The 21,944-nt window shown below is 43.1% G+C and overlaps 1 protein-coding gene across 6 annotated transcripts in view; it reads right to left on the reverse strand.

Annotated features, from left to right (window-relative positions):
• Positions 1 to 621: 621 nt before the first annotated feature.
• Positions 622 to 21,944, reverse strand: part of DYM (dymeclin) — a 328,401-nt gene continuing 307,078 nt past the window's right edge. For 3 of the 6 annotated variants that reach the window (XM_069746704.1, XM_069746678.1, XM_069746713.1), the window contains one exon: positions 622 to 7,499. In XM_069746704.1, coding sequence (XP_069602805.1) covers positions 7,350 to 7,499 — 150 coding nt within the window. In that variant the 3' untranslated portion in view covers positions 622 to 7,349. The remainder of the gene's footprint in view (positions 7,500 to 21,944) is intronic. The other 3 variants (XM_069746687.1, XM_069746721.1, XM_069746696.1) reach the window with 3 other exon arrangements.

Consider the following 21,944-nt stretch of genomic DNA (forward strand, 5'->3'; position numbering starts at 1 on the left):
ATATATCTGATTTTATGATAACTCATTCTCTAGGTCTAATGCGATAATCAGGCACCTGCTACAATCGGTGATATCTCTGCTACTGACCCAGACTTGCCCTATATATTTGACCCCAGCCGTTATCAGCACTTCTTCTGACCATCTACTTTGGACTGTCCCCGAGAAGCAATCAGGACATCTCTGTGTATGTGGGCATCACCCAACTTATTGTATGGGATAAAGATGAAGAACATTGAAGACCATCGACTCTGGTTCTGAACCGTAGGTTGGCGTGACTAATGTAAGGCGGTCTCGTAAACTGATGCCCTTAAACTCCCTTACGTCTGCCATGGTATTCCCTCTGTCTGCTACCAGCTGGCTGGGAACCTCCATCCAGGTACGTTCATGGACTTCAATCAGTAGGGAACAAAGTAGGGAAATTGTACAAGTCCAAGCAGATCTCTCTAGTAATGTTGAGCCCAGGACTCAGGTCATCACTAGTATGAACAAGGTTATAACCTCTGAACATGGACATGGTGACCCCGCAGTATCCCACAGTGTTTACCACTGGGCTCTAAAAGAAGAGTAGTTTTGCATTGTCTTCAGTTTTTCTAAAAACATAAATGATGCCACACAGACAGGTAGTTTTGGAAAGGTGATTTTATTTCATTGCACAGAGTAGATATGACCCAGATTGTAACATGAATGCAGATGGCAGTGTTCACAACCTTTCTGTACTAGGGGGCGCTACTTGTCAACCATTTGTTATCGCTCAACAACAAAACAGCCAACACGTCAACCCAAAAAAAAAGGCAAGCAGAGCATGGCACTCTCCTAGGAGGCAGGGAAGAAAATGGGCGAGGGCTGAAAACATGAATGTGTCACAAACCCCTCTGACTGAGGGTCAAACTCCCAAAAACAGAACACTAAGAGCCCACAATAAGCTCATCCGGACAGGGGACCTGTAAAGTTTAGGACCATGTGCCCATTGCATTCTTTTAAGACTCTTCAGCCTCCCCCACCATGCCCCCTAAGGGCATTTTAAAGGGGTGTCTATATCTGCATGGGTTTAGTTGGCAGGTAAGAGAAGCATTATCCTTAAATTATCTTAATTCAGCCATTAAATCAAAACATTTTTTGCGAAAATCGACTAGCTGTCAGACAAGCTCAACACTTCTGCCATATTGGATTTTTCTGGCCCATGGACAGGTGTAACCTGAAGTCTATAGTATGATCGGTGATCACCATGACCCTTACCCATCTTTATTGCCTATGGCCAAGACACAGGCAGATAAGTGTTTCTCCATTTAATGGAAAGACACAAATCTGTTCATCTTTGCCCTCCACTTACCCAAAACTGTTACAAAAATTAAAAAATTAAGAATTTTGATAAAGAAACAAAGAAAACCCCCACAATATCCCCATCCAGTTGCGTGTATTTTAGAAGGAGATTTTCTCAAAACAAATATGGGAAGAATATTGGGATTTCTATTAAACTAATCCTGGCTTGGCACCACATCCCAGCAGCTATTGAAGGCCTATAAATAAGTGACTGCGCAAATGAGAATTTTCACATTTTTTTTCTTAATATTTAAAAAATAAACTAAATGTCAAATTCTTAGAAGGGAAAGTGACAGAATAATCAGGCTGCCCGAACCATGGGCAAGAATCAGGCCATACTTTGAAAAGTCGGCCAATGACTATGTATTTTGGATGATTAGTCCAAGAGGCAGGTCCCAGGGGGCTTCTCCCTGCTGCCCCACTTTACTGACCGGTCTCTCCTTAAAACACACGCATGGGGAAAGACCTGTCAAAGTTTGGGCAGCAGGGAGTGGAGTAGCCACGGGGAAACGTCTCCCTGGACTAGTAAGCCAAGATGTACATGGCCCAAATTATCAGAGATTTTATTCCAGTAGTCTGGGTTAAAAGCTTTGAAAAGTTGTGTAATTTTGCAACAACTGTCTGCTGTGCTAAAATTACGCGACTTTTGTCATTCTTATGTCGTTTCGACCCAGCTCTGACAACGTAGAGGCGGACCCGGGGCGCTGCGAACGGTGGCATTTGCTACAACACAAATCTTGGAGTAGAATTTGTGGCAAGGCGCACACCGGTGCTCATGATTCATGAAGATGCATACACCTCTTCATGAATAAGGAGCAACCGTCTTCAGCACATCTCATCATCAAAAAACCAGTGTGAACAACGCCAGTCTTTATAAATTGGATTGATGGTTCCTGGGCATTTTTTCAAAGTGTATTTTTCTCCGCATTGCTGCAGCATTTTCCTAATAAAACATACATGGCTAGAAAAGATGAGCCAGTTTCTGATTTTTGCTGATATAGGTTCGGACAGTATGAGCTTCTTGTAAGGTTTCCTTTAAAGAGAATGTGTTATCTGAGAATGACCTACTGGTTAAATAAGGTTTTTATGTTAAATTTAAAATTTTTCATTTAAAATAAAAATCATCAACAAATACACAAAGCAATCTTGCCATTTTCACAATAACCATTGAGCCCAATACCAGACTAGAATATCAGACTTCCTGTTCTAAACAATTGACTTTTCAGGAGTCTCATTATCATCAGAGTCAGGATTACAATTAGAAATCAATAAATAAAAATGTAAAAATACAGAAAAAAAAAACAAACAAAAAAAATTAAACATAAGATTTTGATTTCAGATAACACATTCAATTTAAAATGGAAGAATTTATATTTTGGCAACATGAATGCAATTTCTGAAAGAGAGAATATCACATGTGTATATGAATCATAAGTGGATTTTATTCCCCTGCCCCAGGGATGTCTTTGGTGGTTTTAGAACACATCTGTACTAGTGATGAGCGAGTGTACTCGTTGCTTGAGTTTTCCCGAGCACGCTCGGGTGGTCTCCGAGTATTTGTTAGTGTTCGGAGATTTAGTTTTCATCACCTCAGCTTAATGATTTACAGCTACTAGCCAGCCTGATTACATGTGGGGATTCCCCAGCAACCAGGCAACCCCCACATGTACTCAGCATGGCTAGTAGCTGTAAATCATTCAGCTGCGGTGATGAAAACTAAATTGCCGAGCAGTCATAAAATACTCGGAGACTAGTGGAGCGTGCTCGGGAAAACCCAAGCAACGAGTACATTCGCTCATCGCTAGTCTGTACTCCTCAAGCGGATGATTGAATGGTGACCATGTCTTAATGTGGCAGAAGCAAGAGGAAAGTGACAATGCAGAAAGGAAAGGTGTAGAAAACTATGCACTTAAAAAAAAAAAATCAATACCAGATTATATAGTCTCAGTATCAAAATAAATATGGTTTATATACAGAATGGACTTCGTATTAATGTCTCCACCAGTGTGAACATAGTGGAAAAATAGTACCATTATGGTAATATCAGGGGTCTAGTAACTGAAAAACAAAGTACCTAGAGCAGTAATCTGTAATCTGTGGTGCTCCAGCTTTTAAAAAACTACAACTCTCACTATGTATTAATAGCCTTTGTCTATAAAGGCTTGTTGAGAGTTGCAGTTTTGTAACAGCTTGAGCATCACATGGCGGTAATCACTTACAGAAGGCTTGTGAATATATTTTGTATGGTGCATATCTACAGGGTAAAATCGGCTGAAAAATAGGTCACTGGTGAAAAACCACCATTCCTCACAAATCACTGATAAAAAAACCCACCATTCCTCACCTATCACTGATGAAAAACCACCATTCCTCACCTATCACTGATGAAAAACCACCATTCTTCACCTGTCACTGATGAAAAACCACCATTCTTCACCTGTCACTGATAAAAAACCACCATTCTTTACCTGTCACTGGTGAAAAACCACCATTCTTCACCTGTCACTGGTGAAAAACCACCATTCTTTACCTGTCACTGGTGAAAAACCACCATTCTTCACCTGTCACTGGTGAAAAACCACCATTCTTCACCTGTCACTGATGAAAAACCACCATTCTTCACCTATCACTGGTGAAAAACCACCATTCTTTACCTGTCACTGATGAAAAACCACCATTCTTCACCTGTCACTGATGAAAAACCACCATTCTTTACCTGTCACTGGTGAAAAACCACCATTCTTTACCTGTCACTGATGAAAAACCACCATTCTTCACCTGTCACTGGTGAAAAACCACCATTCTTCACCTGTCACTGGTGAAAAACCACCATTCTTTACCTGTCACTGGTGAAAAACCACCATTCTTTACCTGTCACTGGTGAAAAACCACCATTCTTCACCTGTCACTGGTGAAAAACCACCATTCTTCACCTGTCACTGATGAAAAACCACCATTCTTTACCTGTCACTGGTGAAAAACCACCATTCTTTACCTGTCACTGGTGAAAAACCACCATTCTTCACCTGTCACTGGTGAAAAACCACCATTCTTCACCTGTCACTGATGAAAAACCACCATTCTTCACCTATCACTGGTGAAAAACCACCATTCTTTACCTGTCACTGATGAAAAACCACCATTCTTCACCTGTCACTGATGAAAAACCACCATTCTTTACCTGTCACTGGTGAAAAACCACCATTCTTTACCTGTCACTGGTGAAAAACCACCATTCTTCACCTGTCACTGATGAAAAACCACCATTCTTTACCTGTCACTGGTGAAAAACCACCATTCTTCACCTGTCACTGGTGAAAAACCACCATTCTTCACCTGTCACTGGTGAAAAACCACCATTCCTCACCTATCACTGATGAAAAACCACCATTCTTCACCTGTCACTGGTGAAAAACCACCATTCTTCACCTGTCACTGGTGAAAAACCACCATTCCTCACCTATCACTGATGAAAAACCACCATTCTTCACCTGTCACTGATGAAAAACCACCATTCCTCACCCGTCACTGGTGAAAAACCACCATTCCTCACCCGTCACTGATGAAAAACCACCATTCTTTACCTGTCACTGGTGAAAAACCACCATTCTTCACCTGTCACTGGTGAAAAACCACCATTCTTTACCTGTCACTGGTGAAAAACCACCATTCTTCACCTGTCACTGGTGAAAAACCACCATTCTTCACCTGTCACTGATGAAAAACCACCATTCTTTACCTGTCACTGGTGAAAAACCACCATTCTTTACCTGTCACTGGTGAAAAACCACCATTCTTCACCTGTCACTGGTGAAAAACCACCATTCTTCACCTGTCACTGATGAAAAACCACCATTCTTCACCTATCACTGGTGAAAAACCACCATTCTTTACCTGTCACTGATGAAAAACCACCATTCTTCACCTGTCACTGATGAAAAACCACCATTCTTTACCTGTCACTGGTGAAAAACCACCATTCTTTACCTGTCACTGGTGAAAAACCACCATTCTTCACCTGTCACTGATGAAAAACCACCATTCTTTACCTGTCACTGGTGAAAAACCACCATTCTTCACCTGTCACTGGTGAAAAACCACCATTCTTCACCTGTCACTGGTGAAAAACCACCATTCCTCACCTATCACTGATGAAAAACCATCATTCTTCACCTGTCACTGGTGAAAAACCACCATTCTTCACCTGTCACTGGTGAAAAACCACCATTCCTCACCTATCACTGATGAAAAACCACCATTCTTCACCTGTCACTGATGAAAAACCACCATTCCTCACCCGTCACTGGTGAAAAACCACCATTCCTCACCCGTCACTGGTGAAAAACCACCATTCTTTACCTGTCACTGGTGAAAAACCACCATTCTTCACCCGTCACTGGTGAAAAACCACCATTCCTCACCCGTCACTGGTGAAAAACCACCATTCTTCACCTATCACTGATGAAAAACCACCATTCTTCACCCGTCACTGATGAAAAACCACCATTCCTCACCCGTCACTGGTGAAAAACCACCATTCCTCACCCGTCACTGGTGAAAAACCACCATTCTTTACCTGTCACTGGTGAAAAACCACCATTCTTCACCTGTCACTGGTGAAAAACCACCATTCCTCACCCGTCACTGGTGAAAAACCACCATTCCTCACCTATCACTGATGAAAAACCACCATTCTTCACCTGTCACTGGTGAAAAACCACCATTCTTCACCTGTCACTGGTGAAAAACCACCATTCCTCACCCGTCACTGGTGAAAAACCACCATTCTTCACCCGTCACTGATGAAAAACCACCATTCTTCACCCGTCACTGGTGAAAAACCACCATTCTTCACCCGTCACTGATGAAAAACCACCATTCTTCACCCGTCACTGGTGAAAAACCACCATTCTTCACCCGTCACTGATGAAAAACCACCATTCTTCACCTGTCACTGGTGAAAAACGACCATTCTTCACCCGTCACTGGTGAAAAACCACCATTCTTCACCCGTCACTGATGAAAAACCACCATTCCTCACCTATCACTGGTGAAAAACCATCATTCTTCACCTGTCACTGGTGAAAAACGACCATTCTTCACCCGTCACTGGTGAAAAACCACCATTCTTCACCCGTCACTGATGAAAAACCACCATTCCTCACCTATCACTGGTGAAAAACCATCATTCTTCACCTGTCACTGGTGAAAAACGACCATTCTTCACATGTCACTGGTGAAAAAAAAATCAGCATTCGATATTCTTCATTTATGTAAACTCAAAAATTAAGTATGTTTTTTAAGGGACTAGGATGCTTCATATTTTTCTGCGTCCAAAAGTGAATGTTTAGGAGGAAGAGGGGAGAGAATGAGATGTCAGACCATCTCATGGGTGGTTCTCATGTATGGACAAGCTAAAATCCAACCCGTTGTACAGATCCCATTAACCAAAATGAAGTCCAATCCTTGGAATAAATTAACATAATCGGACCTGATCCCTTCAGCACTGCAGACAAAACGATTGTGGTTTCCGATTGTCACATCATTATAAATAGTAGCAAGTCCATGGACGAAATATCCTGTCCCGGAAGTGCGACACCTATCATAGGGACTATACGATGGGCAGTACCTCGTACTGCGAGATATGTAGGATACGTCGACGACGTTCATGCCGCTACTTTTACAGCTTTATTCAAACGCAAACATATATATATTTATAAATGTAAAACTGCCCTTACCGTGCCAAAATAAAAATATAGGTTACAATTATTATTACTTTTTTTGTGCAACGTTGGACTAATTAGAATACAAAAAAAATATAGAGAAACACCTAAAAATGAAAACGCGAGGTTGTTTGTGGTGCAAGAGTCAGACATCGTGTAGAACCTTAGGATATGACTCCTCGTATTGGGGGAGGGGGGGAAGGTAGGATCCGAAGACAACCATACTTCACAGAGAGCAAGGTCGCGCGGTCCCGCCATGCAGCAGAGATATCCCACAAAGCTACATTTTGTACCGGGGAGCTTCCATCAACCGGAGTCCATCGTGAAGAGCTGAATGTCCTGCGGGTTCCAGTACAGGCCAACACCTGCGTTGTAAACTAAAGACCAGACGTACGGGATGAAGAATTCCTCCGGCTGCTCCTCTTCTACGTACTTGAACTTCAGCTCAGGGAATTTCTATGGGGGAAAACAAGGGAGGTTATTAGATTTTTTTTTTTGTATGGTCAATACTATTATGATTTGTACATTTTTTAATTTAAATGGATTTTGCCCCATAAGGTCCCCTAAGTATAGGTATAGGAAACATCCTAATTTTTGGTATAGGAGGTGGGCTTGGCACATAAAAGGCACTGAGGTTGCTTCTGAACCCCAAATTTGCTGACTGTATTCTTCACCATCACCCTGTCCATGCCTGATTATAGGGGAGGGCAAAAATATTTGGATCTTCGCTCTGCTCAATGTGCGGCATATAATAACCCGGCTGCTGGGTTCATTGACACACGCAGGTCTGTACACTGTTTTCGTTGGGCACTTCTCGTTTCTGAGAGGCGGGTGGCTCCGATATGAACCCTCTCCAACAGTCTCGACTGCACTCCTGTAGTCCCGCTGCAGAACGTACAGCACTCCGCTCTAATATTACTGCAACAATGGGGAAAAAGTCATTGAAGTCTGCGAGCCGGGAAATGCTGGAGGAAAAAGGAAAGCTTTGTGCGATATGAAAGCCACTGAATGAATGGGAGAGCGGCGGCAGAACTGGTTAATGTCTGCTCTCATAGATGCCATATACATGTTTACCACCTACTATACAAACACTACAAGTCACTGAATAGACGGATAATGAAAACTCCCTGTGCAGACAATGGCTCTATCATACAAGTGCTGAGTGATTAGTCTCTGTAGAGCGCGCCATTGTCTCTTATGGTGCAGCAGACATGAGACCCTCCATTCAGCGCAGCGTCACAATGCCATTTCCTCGGGAATCAAACATAATGGAGGGTTTTTTTTCCTTCTTCTTTGGACATTTAAGTTTTAATAATACACAAGACTTTCAGCTGGAATTCAATGTATCGCCATTAGCCTGAGAAAAGACAATTTACCACTGATTTTCTCTGCGCAGGAAATGGATATTATCTGTCCCTCCATCTCCCAAGTGTATTCTGACACTAAGATTACAGAATTCTCATAACTGTCTGGGTCACTGCTGTCCGGGTGTCTGCTATACTGCGTACGCGTGTCACATCACGGCACCAGTCATATATTATATATATACACATGCCAGGTCCTTATTATTGCACATATAGGCAGTATTATAGGAGTTATATTCCACTACATAGGAGGCAGTATTTTAGTAGCTATATATTTGTACATGAGGGCAGTATTACAGTAGTTATATTCTTGTACATAGGGGCAGTATTATAGTAGTTATATTCTTGTACATAGGAGCAGTATTATAGTAGTTATATTCTTGTACATAGGGGCAGTATTTTAGTAGTTATATTCTTGTACATAGGGGGCAGTATTATAGGAGTTATATTCCACTACATAGGAGCAGTATTATAGTAGTTATGTTCTTGTACATAGGAGCAGTATTATAGTAGTTATATTCTTGTACATAGGGGCAGTATATTAGTAGTTATATTCTTGTACATAGGGGGCAGTATTATAGGAGTTATATTCCACTACATAGGGGCAGTATTACAGTAGTTATATTCTTGTACATAGGGGCAGTATTATAGTAGTTATATTCTTGTACATAGGGGCAGTATTATAGTAGTTATATTCTTGTACATAGGGGCAGTATTATAGTAGTTATATTCTTGTACATAGGAGCAGTATTATAGTGGTTATATTCTTGTATATAGGGGCAGTATTATAGTAGTTATATTCTTGTACATAGGGGCAGTATTATAGTAGTTATATTCTTGCACATAGGGGCAGTATTTTAGTAGTTATATTCTTGTACATAGGGGCAGTATTATAGTAGTTATATTCTTGTACATAGGGGGCAGTATTATAGGAGTTATATTCCACTACATAGGGGCAGTATTATAGTAGTTATATTCTTGTACATGGGGCAGTATTATAGTAGTTATATTCCACTACATAGGAGCAGTATTATAGTAGTTATATTCTTGTACATAGGAGCAGCATTATAGTAGTTATATTCTTGTACATTGGAGCAGTATTATAGTAGTTATATTCTTGTACATAGGAGCAGTATTATAGTAGTTATATTCTTGTACATAGGAGCAGCATTATAGTAGTTATATTCTTGTACATAGGAGGCAGTATTATAGTAGTTATATTCTTGTACATAGGGGCAGTATTATAGTAGTTATATTCTTGTACATAGGAGCAGTATTATAGTAGTTATATTCTTGTACATAGGAGCAGCATTATAGTAGTTATATTCTTGTACATAGGAGGCAGTATTATAGTAGTTATATTCTTGTACATAGGGGCAGTGTTATAGTAGTTATATTATTGTACATATGAACAGTACTTTAGTAGTTATATTCTTTTCTAAAGGGAGCAGTATTCTACATTTATTTTTGTCTTTGGCACAGGTCAAGCCGGTGTTGATAAAGTGTGAAATATTTATCAACCTATTGCACCATTTTGCCAGATCTTGGCTGCAGTGGTCAAGTTTAGTCGAATTACACTGAAGTGGCGAGGGAATTTAGTAATTCGTAATGAATATTTCTTTATGTTCTACCATTCCCTGCCTTTATGCAACTTTGTGAAAATCCTCGATAAATCCTTTAAAAACAGTTACCGTAAGTCTGAACAGTCGCCTATTGCTATTCTTAACAGGTATGAAGGGAGAGAGAACATGCATTTCTAAAAAATAAAGAAAGGTAAAAGACTCAAACACTAGGCTTGGCCTATACAACATGTAACGTACATTTACAACATTTTATTTTTTATTCATTTTTTTTTTTTAACAAAAGTTACAATGGATTTGTACATCTTCACATCTCTTTCTTTTGTATTGTTCATTTGCTTCCTAAATACACAGATAAGAGCTTTTCCACAATACTGAAGATCTGACACCGGGCACCGCCACCGATTAAGGTACCTTCACACTGAACGATATCGCTAGCGATCCGTGACGTTGCAGCGTCCTGGCTAGCGATATCGTTCAGTTTGACAGGCAGCAGCGATCAGGATCCTGCTGTGACATCGTTGGTCGGAGCAGAAAGTCCAGAACTTTATATCGTCGCTGGACTCCCTGCAGACATCGCTGAATCGGCGTGTGTGACGCCGATTCAGCGATGTCTTCACTGGTAAACAGGGTAAACATAGGGTTACTAAGCGCAGGGCCACGCTTAGTAACCCGATGTTTACCCTGGTTACCAGCGTAAACGTAAAAAACAAACAAACACTACATACTTACATTCCGGTGTCTGTCCCCCGGCGCTGTGCTTTCCTGCACTGGCTGTGAGGGCCGGCTGGCCGTAAAGCACAGCGGTGACGTCACCGCTGTGCTTTACGGCTGGCGCTGACAGTGCAGGAAAGCACAGCGCCGGGGGACAGACACCGGAATGTAAGGGGACTTCGGCATCGTTGGTCGCTGGAGAGCTGTCTGTGTGACAGCTCTCCAGCGACGCTGCAGCGATCGGCATCGTTGTCTAGATCGCTGCAGCGTCGCTTAATGTGACGGTACCTTTAGGTGCAAGTAGCAGTGGCAAGTGGTGAATGCAAGTTGTCTGATGGAGCGTAAACACCACTGTTCTGTTACACCATTTGATGACTGCTCTCCGATACTGCAGAAAACAGATTCACTCATTTCAATCCTTACATCTGGTCGCAGCTGGAGCCGATAGGAGCTATGAGGGGTTGTCAGGTATCAGCCCTCCACCGATCTGATAGTTATGACATATTTTGGATGGGTCATCAATGCAGGGAAATCCCCTTTAAGAAAATTTGCAGACTGCGCCTGTGCGGCCACCCAGCTGGTGAATCCCAGTCCCGCACTGTGCATAATGCATAACACACTGCGGGGCTGGGAATCACAAGGTGGGCGGCCGCACACGCGCAGTCTGCAAGACTGCATGTGAGGTCAGACGGCCAGAGCTCACTGTGCCTGCCCCAGCCAGTACTAAACAGCGCAGGCGACAGATTTCATTGGAAAACAGCGCGGAGGGGGTGGCGCCCGGCGCCGAAGAAGATTTGAGCGACGGCAGTGTGGCGTTTGCAGCAGGGGGTTAAGACCTGCCTCCAGGACTAAAGAAAGGTATTTTGGCAAAATTATAAAACGCTTTATTTTGGCAATAACTGCACCAAAAACTAAAAGAGCCACCTTGTTAGAATGCTGCATTACTGCTGCACAACGTGGCTCTTTTAGTTTCTAACGGCTGGAGGGGGTGACACAGGCCCTTTAATCAGGCTACAAACTGCATCTTGGGAGGGTCTGAAAAAAGAGTGAAGATTGCAGACAACAACTTGATGCAGTTAATTGAATGTCACCACTAAAGAATAAAAACTTTTTTTTTTACACGTAAAAGGTGTTCATAGCCTGGCAGCAAGGTTAGAATCACAATATCGAGAAAATGTCAATAATGAACATGAACTGTACATTTCAACCCAAAACAGGTGGAGGAAGCCTGCAAAATTGATCTAAAAATAATGAAAATTAGTAAAAAAAAAAAAAAAAAAAAAAAAAAGGGGTTCAACTTCAAATTACGTCCGGATTTTGTCACTTCCAGATAGAACAAACAACCCTTCTAAATCCGCCTCTCATCACGATGTATGTAACCCCCCGTCCGCCTTCATCCATGACCCGGAACATCAGAACAGTTCTGTACGTCTATCATATAGTATCCACATTGTAGAGAAGTTTTGGATTTCTCCTAGCAGAAGGCCTCAGGATGTCACCGGCCATGAAATGAAAGACAGAGTCAGACTGACAGCGCGGCCTGGAAACCGTTTGTCAACTCGATGACGGCCTGTGATGTTGATGTAGCCCAGTTAAGAGGTATGGTTACACAGCCCTACTGATGTGGACTCGCTCGTGGCCAAGATTTAAGCTCACCTCATGCTCGCTGTCAAACGGTAAAACTTAATCACTTCTGATCACAGGCAGATTTGGAAGCGTAGTTACGGAGTGAAAGGCTCTTTTAACCCCGTGCCAATCCACTAAGCTGGACCCCGTAACCTGCAGCTCTGAAACCTCACGAGGCTCCTCCAGAAGCTTGAAGTGGTGAGTGAAGGGCGGCTCTGTCCATCTCCTCTATATAAAAGACGACAATTGAGGTGATGAGGGGCTGGAGGTAGGGCTCGCACGGCTATGAAGACTGATGGCGGTCACTATGAATGTGCAATTCATTTCTGATCGTCGTCTCTTAGTGGGGCCAGTAACATCTCACCCTATTGGTGGTGGCTCAGATAGTCATTGTTGCCTTTGCAATTATTTATGTCTTATTTCTATATTCTGAAGCACTGGACAGTGATCAGGATTACTCATTTCAGTCCCTGTACTCATTAGGGCTCACAATATAGATTCCAAATTAAGATATTAACCCGTGCAAAAATGTGGAGAACATACACGCTACTAGCCCTTTGTTAGCTCCAAACCCACGCCCCAGTGCTGAAGGGCAACTTTGCGAAACAACAATCTCCCAAATATTGAAGTCGTCCAAGTAAAATCTAAATGTAATGGAAACCGCCGATCATCCATTCGAGGTAGGGGGGCTTTTCAGCTACAAATGGGGTCATGTTAAAAATTCACCGCAATTGGTAAGGAGTATTGCTGCCCAGGAGAAATGCCAAAGTGACGTCCAGACTCCCAATTATAATGTCATGACACCCATTCTATGATGGAACCCCAGAATCTTGCCTTGAAAATAAATAGAAGACGGGACAGAAAAGGCGTTTACAAAACGGTGAGACAAGAGGAGGCAGTGTGGTGGACAAGGTGACCTCTCTGTGATCCTGGCTCCGATCACTCGGGATGGCTACCATTCATGTCAGGCACAGAGCGAGCCATGAGAACCGGCCTGGTGTCTGCTCCTAATTGTTGCTTAAGTCAACAGGGCTTGAGATAAAAAAGCCTCATCGCTGTAATTGCCGGGGGAGATAATACATGACCGAGTTCATTATTTATAAGGATGTGGCTAGGACTAATAATAAACTGCCACTCTGCAACATGATTACAACAAGGATGACAATGTTTGTGAAGCTGACCGTGGCATTAAAAATGGAGGGAAACCTTATCTTGCGGGAGCTCAGTGTCACTTAGCCGGCTGTCTGTTGCGCTTGGAATTTAGGACTGAGGTCTCCTGTTCCCCCCTGACTTGCTATCACAACTCTTGGCTTTCATTTGTTTGTTTTCTTCCCCAAGATCTACCTATGTTACGATTACCTCTTTTTGAAGTTCCATTCACTACGGTCTTAACATTTTCAATTTTCGAACACAGTATGTGGAGTTAATTTTTCATTTATTCCACCATAGCAAGTTAAACATGTTAAATTGTACTCCGTACACGGCCATCATTTGCAGCGATTCTAATTAATCTCATATTAAGTTTTGTTGTTCTAGTAGGATTTTTCTGACTTTCTCTTAGTAGCGTTTTACAGCAAAATTCATGGTCCGGAAACAGCTTACAACACAGCAAAGGGATCTCATTGCTGAAAGTTATCAGTCAGAAGGGTAGAATTTTTTTTAAGGCATTAGATATACCATGCAACGCTGTGAAGACGTCATCAAAAGGAAGATTACATTTGCACAACAGTGACATTACCTAGAAGTGGACATCCCTCAAAAAATAATGAAAAGAGGAATAAAATTGGTCCAGGAAGCTGCCAAGAGGCCTAGAGTAACATTAAAGGAGCTGCAAGAATTTCTGCCAAGTACTGGTTTTGTACTGAATGTGACAAAAATCTCCTAAATTCTTTGTATGTTTTGTCTGTGTCAGAAGCATTGTCTTACAAAGCAAAACATTCAAACATAACTATGTTTTGACAAAATCTACATCAAGCCGGCAAAAAGCACATGGGGAAATGTGTTGTGGTCTGATGAGAACAAGGTTGAACTTTTTGGCCATAATTCCATAACCTATGTTTGACGTAAAGCCAACACTGCGAATCACCAGCAAAACACCATACCCACAGTGAAGCATGGTAGAGGCAGTATTGTGCTTTCAGGTTGGTTTTTACCAGTTGGTACTGAGGCTTTAGTCAAGGCGGAGGGAATTATGAACCGTTCCAAACATCAGTTAATTTTGCAACAAAACTTTCAGTCCTCTGCTAAAAAAGATGAAGGTAAAAAAAGAAATTTCACTTTTAAAGCATGACAATGACCCTAAGTGACCTCAAAATCAGCAAAAGAACAGCATCGCTAGAAGAAAATCAAAGTTTATATTTATGCAACCACATTATTTGAAGTTTTTTTTTATTTTTTATTTTTCCCACCTGAAAAGATTTCATTTTTTCCACTCAAAGGATTTGTGCAGATTATAAGTGACATTTAAGGTTAAAAAAAGTTCTGAAATATTTCTTCTTGGTATGATTATTTTCCACAACACAAAAACCTGGCACTTTAATAGGGGTGTGTAAACTTTTTATATCCATTGTAAGCTAGTCACTCCCCCACGGTTCCTAACCGAAAGAAGTTGTCATTAATGTGGTTACTGGGAAGAAAGGAGCGGCTGTCCGACATCTCTTGCAGCAGCTTATCTTCCTGAGAACTGAGGGTCTTTGCATGAAAATTCAACATGTCTGATCTTATTTTACCCATCATTATCTGTCGGGGACAATTCGGAAGGTCCCCCGTACAAATAAGATAGTTATGTCCCCACCAAAGTGTAATTTATGTGCACCCCAAGCAGTGTCGAACTTGGGTGCCAAGAGCCCCGCTTTCCAGCTACATGCAAATGTGACATTATGCTCAACCCCAAAGGTATATGGGAAGATGAACTGGGAAGATTGCTAAATGAATAAGATGCCGCCTCTGTCTGTACATAGTGATTCCAGTATATAGTGCCAAGTACTGCTATGAGAGGGTGCTGGCCCACTCCTGCATAGCGGCCCACCGGAGGATTCTCCTGTCCTCCGCTGGGCCAGTCCAAGCCTGATCCCAAATCTTGGAAAGCCTTTACCGGTATATCCACAGCAAGCATAGCCCTTTCCTGATGAGCCTGCATGATACATTGTGAGGATGACCGGCTTTAATATTAGGCACGAGAACAGCCCGCCTGCATTACACGGCTCAGGTTTTGATGGCGTCTTTCTTTTCCTGCGTTGGATCGCTATGTGCATTTTGCTTTTACAACCCAGAGACTGTGAGAAAAAAAAAAAAGACATTACACAGTATGCCGACGGGAGAACATTGCGTGAGCTAAAAGCAGAAGTGCTCGTCAGTGGTTTGGATAGAGGTGCAAAAACGAGACAGTCCAAATACATTGCAGACTGTCTGCCGTTCCAATCACGTGACTTTATCAAAAGCCACAGGAAGTCCTTGGAACAGATGTAAGACTAGAGATGTAAGAATGAACCTACCGCAAACACTTCTGTCGGCTTATGTCTCTCTGCAACGACTAGATTGCTAAATCTCAAAAATAAATACAGATTTTCTAGCAGATTTCCCACCCTGGGGGGCATCATGGCAGCAGTAAGAATAATGCAATGCTTTCCTGCACTGGGCGATGGAACCCATGCAAGAACCCGATCTGCCATATCTGCTCTTCCAGCTGTTATGGACTACTCCTAACAAGACCTGGTAGGCTGAGAACAGCCCTTCTGTGCTGCGCTATACATAGCTTCACCTCTAGCGGTTATCCGGTGCCAAGGGACTGCATACAGGAGCCCAGCACCGGCGACATGAAGGCTCTCGGGGGGGTTTAGCTGAAACCTCACATTACCAGAGTGCATATTTTCTCTATTACTGTCCTGCGTCTGGCTCCAGTGCACCTACTCACCGTGACTGTCCGCTCTTCCTGTTCCATTTCTCATCTGTCTTATTCCTGTATCATGCTACAAAAACAAGAGTCACCGGCTGCACAAGGGGAGGCCAAAGGGGCACTTTAAGGGTTCGCGACACTTTATATCAGTGACATACAAGGATGTGTTGTGACCCAGGCTCGAACTCGAGGAGGTCCACCCGTGTCCATAACATCGAAAAACAGATTGTAAAAAGCAGTTGTACCTTACACTGCTGAACAGACCTAATTGTGATATATATCTGTGGGACAGCGATGCAGACCAGGCAGGAGAACACATATGGCATACCACTACCCATTACAGAATTTAGCAACTGTAAAAAAAATGTGGAGTCAATAAAAAAACTCCAGCGGAGGAGTGGTATCAATACAATCCCTTTGCTGAGGAGTGGCGTCAATGCAATCTTCCTGCTGAGGAGTGGCGTCAATACAATCCTGCTGCTGAGGGGTGGCATCAATTCAATCCTCCTGCTGAGGAGTGGCGTCAATACAATCCTCCTACTGCTGAAGAGTGGCATCAATACAATCCTCAATCCTCCTACTCCTACTGAGGAGTGGCATCAATACAATCCTCCTACTCCTACTGAGGAGTGGCGTCAATACAATCTTCCTGCTGAGGAGTGGCGTCCATACAATCCTCCTGCTGAGGAGTGGCGTCAATACAATCCTCCTGCTGAGGAGTGGCGTCAATACAATCCTCCTGCTGAGGAGTGGCGTCAATACAATCCTCCTGCTGAGGAGTGGCGTCAATACAATCCTCCAGATGAGGAGTGGTGTGAAAATCCTGCAACTGAGGAATGCGGTCAATAAAATCCTACAGCTGTAGTGTCAACAAAATCCTGCAGCTGTAGAAGCAGTGTCAATAAAATATTGCAGCTGCAGGAGGGGCATCAAAATCTTTCCAGGTGAGGAGTGGTGTCAATAAAATGCTCCAGCTCAGGAGTGGTGTCAATAAAATGCTCCAGCTCAGGAGTGGTGTCAATAAAATGCTCCAGCTCAGGAGTGGTGTCAATAAAATGCTCCAGCTCAGGAGTGGTGTCAATAAAATGCTCCAGCTCAGGAGTGGTGTCAATAAAATGCTCCAGCTCAGGAGTGGTGTCAATAAAATGCTCCAGCTCAGGAGTGGTGTCAATAAAATGCTCCAGCTGAGGAGTGGTGTCAATAAAATACTTCAGCTGAGGAGTGGTGTCAATAAAATGCTCCAGCTGAGGAGTGGTGTCAATAAAATGCTCCAGCTGAGTGGTGTCAATAAAAAGCTCCAGCTGAGGAGTGGTGTCAACACAATACTCCTGCTGAGGAGTGGCGTCAATACAATCCTCCTGCTGAGGAGTGGCGTCAATACAATCCACCTGCTGAGGAGTCGCGTCAATACAATCCTCCTGCTGAGGAGTGGTGTCAATACAATCCTCCTGCTGAGGAGTGGTGTCAATACAATCCAGCTGCTGAGGAGTGGCATCAATACAATCATCCAGCTGAGGAGTGGTGTCAATACAATCCTCCTGCTGAGGAGTAGTGTCAATACAATCCACCTGCTGAGGAGTGGTGTCAATACAATCCTCCTGCTGAGGAATGGTGTCAATACAATCCTCCTGCTGAGGAGTGGCGTCAATACAACCCTGCTGCTGAGGAGTGGTGTCAAAATCCTGCAACTGAGGAGTGCAGTCAGTAAAATGCTACAGCTGTAGTGTCAATAAAATATTACAGCTGCAGAAGGGGCATCAAAATCTTTCCAGGTGAGGAGTGGTGCCAATAAAATTCTGCAGAGACCATGACAATTTTGCAGCTACAGAATTGGAGTCAATTAAATCTTGCAACTGCAGAAGGGTCGTCAATAAAATCCTGCAGCTGCAGTCTTACTCTCTGCTTCATATAGTGGGACCAGGAGACCAGAAAGCTCTGCTGAACGTGTCAGGAAGAGGAGAACCATGCCTGACGTATGCACAAATGACTGGTCCATTGACACGGTCAGAAGAAAGGGCTGAGCACGAGTAGTGGATGTATACGAAAATGGGGACGTCATGGAAAACCCCTTTAAACATACTATACATATCCAGTGTCACTATAACTGGCCTCACATATTGGCTGAACTGCTCCACTTTGGACACCAGTTATCTTCTCTTACATATGTTAGGAGATATAAATGGGCAGCACGGTGGCTCAGTGTCAGAACAGCAGCGCTGGGGTCCTGGGTTCAAATCCCACCAAGGACAACTTCTGCAAGGAGATTGTATGTTCTCCCTGTGTTTCCGTGGGTTTCCTCGCACACTCCATAGACATACTGATAGGGAACGTAGATTGTGAGCCCCAATGGAGGCACTGATGATGATGTACAAGTACCATAAATGATCTGGTGATGACACCGCTGGTACTGCTGTCTCTGCATTACAGCCCAAACAATCCCATCCTTGTGTCCCTCCATCTGGACCCTTAGACCTTACATTATTGTTGAACTTTAAAAATGGTGGAAAGAAAAATCTATTTTCCGACAACGAGCTGCTGCTTTGTGTAAAGCTAATGATGGCGCAACTGGAGAGAAGCCGTGAAAGAACAAAACTAATTCTGGGAAAGAAAGAATTATGCAACTGGGCTAAATGGAGACAGACACCAGGTCCTGCAACAACAAAAAATATGTCTGAGTGTAATGTGTCTCTGGGCTGCAGGACTGTGCGACGCGGTATAGAACGTGGTGATTACATCTTAGGTATTGCATCATCATGGAACCGAAAGAGGAGCCTGTCCTGACAGTGACCCGCAGCCACGGCGCACTCTACAAGTTCCCTATATCTGTATATGTCCATGATGTATCACAGCACAAACCAGTATATCAGCACGACTACCCATGAGTAATGTATGTACACAGTGACTGCACCAGCAGGATAGTGAGTGCAGCTCTGGGGTATAATACAGGATGTAACTCAGGATCAGTAATGTAATGTATGTACACAGTGACTGCACCAGCAGAATAGTGAGTGCAGCTCTGGAGTATAATACAGGATGTAACTCAGGATCAGTAATGTAATGTATGTACACAGTGACTGCACCAGCAGAATAGTGAGTGCAGCTCTGGAGTATAATACAGGATGTAACTCAGGATCAGTAATGTAATGTATGTACACAGTGACTGCACCAGCAGAATAGTGAGTGCAGCTCTGGGGTATAATACAGGATGTAACTCAGGATCAGTAATGTAATGTATGTACACAGTGACTGCACCAGCAGAATAGTGAGTGCAGCTCTGGGGTATAATACAGGATGTAACTCAGGATCAGTAATGTAATGTATGTACACAGTGACTGCACCAGCAGAATAGTGAGTGCAGCTCTGGGGTATAATACAGGATGTAACTCAGGGTCAGTAATGTAATGTATGTACACAGTGACTGCACCAGCAGGATAGTGAGTGCAGCTCTGGGATATAATACAGGATGTAACTCCGGATCAGTAATGTAATGTATGTACACAGTGACTGCACCAGCAGAATAGTGAGTGCAGCTCTGGGGTATAATACAGGATATAACTCAGGATCAGTACAGGAGCAGTAATGTAATGTATGTACACAGTGATTGCACCAGCAGAATAGTGAGTGCAGCTCTGGAGTATAATACAGGATGTAACTCAGGATCAGTAATGTAATGTATGTACACAGTGACTGCACCAGCAGAATAGTGAGTGCAGCTCTGGAGTATAATACAGGATGTAACTCAGGATCAGTAATGTTATGTATGTACACAGTGACTGCACCAGCAGGATAGTGAGTGCAGCTCTGGAGTATAATACAGGATGTAACTCAGGATCAGTAATGTTATGTATGTACACAGTGACTGCACCAGCAGAATAGTAAGTGCAGCACAGGGGTATAATACAGGATGTAACTCAGGATCAGTAATGTAATGTATGTACACAGTGACTGCACCAGCAGAATAGTGAGTGCAGCTCTGGAGTATAATACAGGATGCAACTCAGGATCAGTAATGTAATGTATGTACACAGTGACTGCATGAGCAGAATAGTGAGTGCAGCTCCGGAGTATAATACAGGATCTAAATCAGGATCAGTAATGTAATGTATGTACACAGTGACTGCACCAGCAGAATAGTGAGTGCAGCTCTGGAGTATAATACAGGATGTAACTCAGGATCAGTAATGTTATGTATGTACACAGTGACTGCACCAGCAGAATAGTGAGTGCAGCTCTGGAGTATAATACAGGATGTAACTCAGGATCAGTAATGTTATGTATGTACACAGTGACTGCACCATCAGAATAGAAAGTGCAGCACAGGGGTATAATACAGGATGTAACTCAGGATAAGTAATGTATGTACACAGTGACTGCACCAGCAGAATAGTGAGTGCAGCTCTGGAGTATAATACAGGATGCAACTCAGGATCAGTAATGTATGTACACAGTGACTGCACCAGCAGAATAGTGAGTGCAGCTCTGGAGTATACAGGTCCTTCTCAAAAAATTAGCATATAGTGTTAAATTTCATTATTTACCATAATGTAATGATTACAATTAAACTTTCATATATTATAGATTCATTATCCACCAACTGAAATTTGTCAGGTCTTTTATTGTTTTAATACTGCTGATTTTGGCATACAACTCCTGATAACCCAAAAAACCTGTCTCAATAAATTAGCATATCAAGAAAAGGTTCTCTAAACGACCTATTACCCTAATCTTCTGAATCAACTAATTAACTCTAAACACATGCAAAAGATACCTGAGGCTTTTATAAACTCCCTGCCTGGTTCATTACTCAAAACCCCCATCATGGGTAAGACTAGCGACCTGACAGATGTCAAGAAGGCCATCATTGACACCCTCAAGCAAGAGGGTAAGACCCAGAAAGAAATTTCTCAACAAATAGGCTGTTCCCAGAGTGCTGTATCAAGGCACCTCAATGGTAAGTCTGTTGGAAGGAAACAATGTGGCAGAAAACGCTGTACAACGAGAAGAGGAGACCGGACCCTGAGGAAGATTGTGGAGAAGGACCGATTCCAGACCTTGGGGAACCTGAGGAAGCAGTGGACTGAGTCTGGTGTGGAAACATCCAGAGCCACCGTGCACAGGCGTGTGCAGGAAATGGGCTACAGGTGCCGCATTCCCCAGGTAAAGCCACTTTTGAGCTACAGAGAAGCAGCACTGGACTGTTGCTAAGTGGTCCCAAGTACTTTTTTCTGATGAAAGCAAATTTTGCATGTCATTCGGAAATCAAGGTGCCAGAGTCTGGAGGAAGACTGGGGAGAAGGAAATGCCAAAATGCCTGAAGTCCAGTGTCAAGTACCCACAGTCAGTGATGGTGTGGGGTGCCATGTCAGCTGCTGGTGTTGGTCCACTGTGTTTCATCAAGGGCAGGGTCAATGCAGCTAGCTATCAGGAGATTTTGGAGCACTTCATGCTTCCATCGGCTGATATGCTTTATGGAGATGAAGATTTCATTTTTCAGCACGACCTGGCACCTGCTCACAGTGCCAAAACCACTGGTAAATGGTTTACTGACCATGGTATTACTGTGCTCAATTGGCCTGCCAACTCTCCTGACCTGAACCCCATAGAGAATCTGTGGGATATTGTGAAGAGGAAGTTGAGAGACGCAAGACCCAACACTCTGGATGAGCTTAAGGCCGCTATTGAAGCATCCTGGGCCTCCATAACATCTCAGCAGTGTCACAGG

The sequence above is a fragment of the Ranitomeya imitator genome, chromosome 1, assembly GCF_032444005.1.
Source record: "Ranitomeya imitator isolate aRanImi1 chromosome 1, aRanImi1.pri, whole genome shotgun sequence".
Lineage (NCBI taxonomy): Eukaryota > Metazoa > Chordata > Amphibia > Anura > Dendrobatidae > Ranitomeya > Ranitomeya imitator.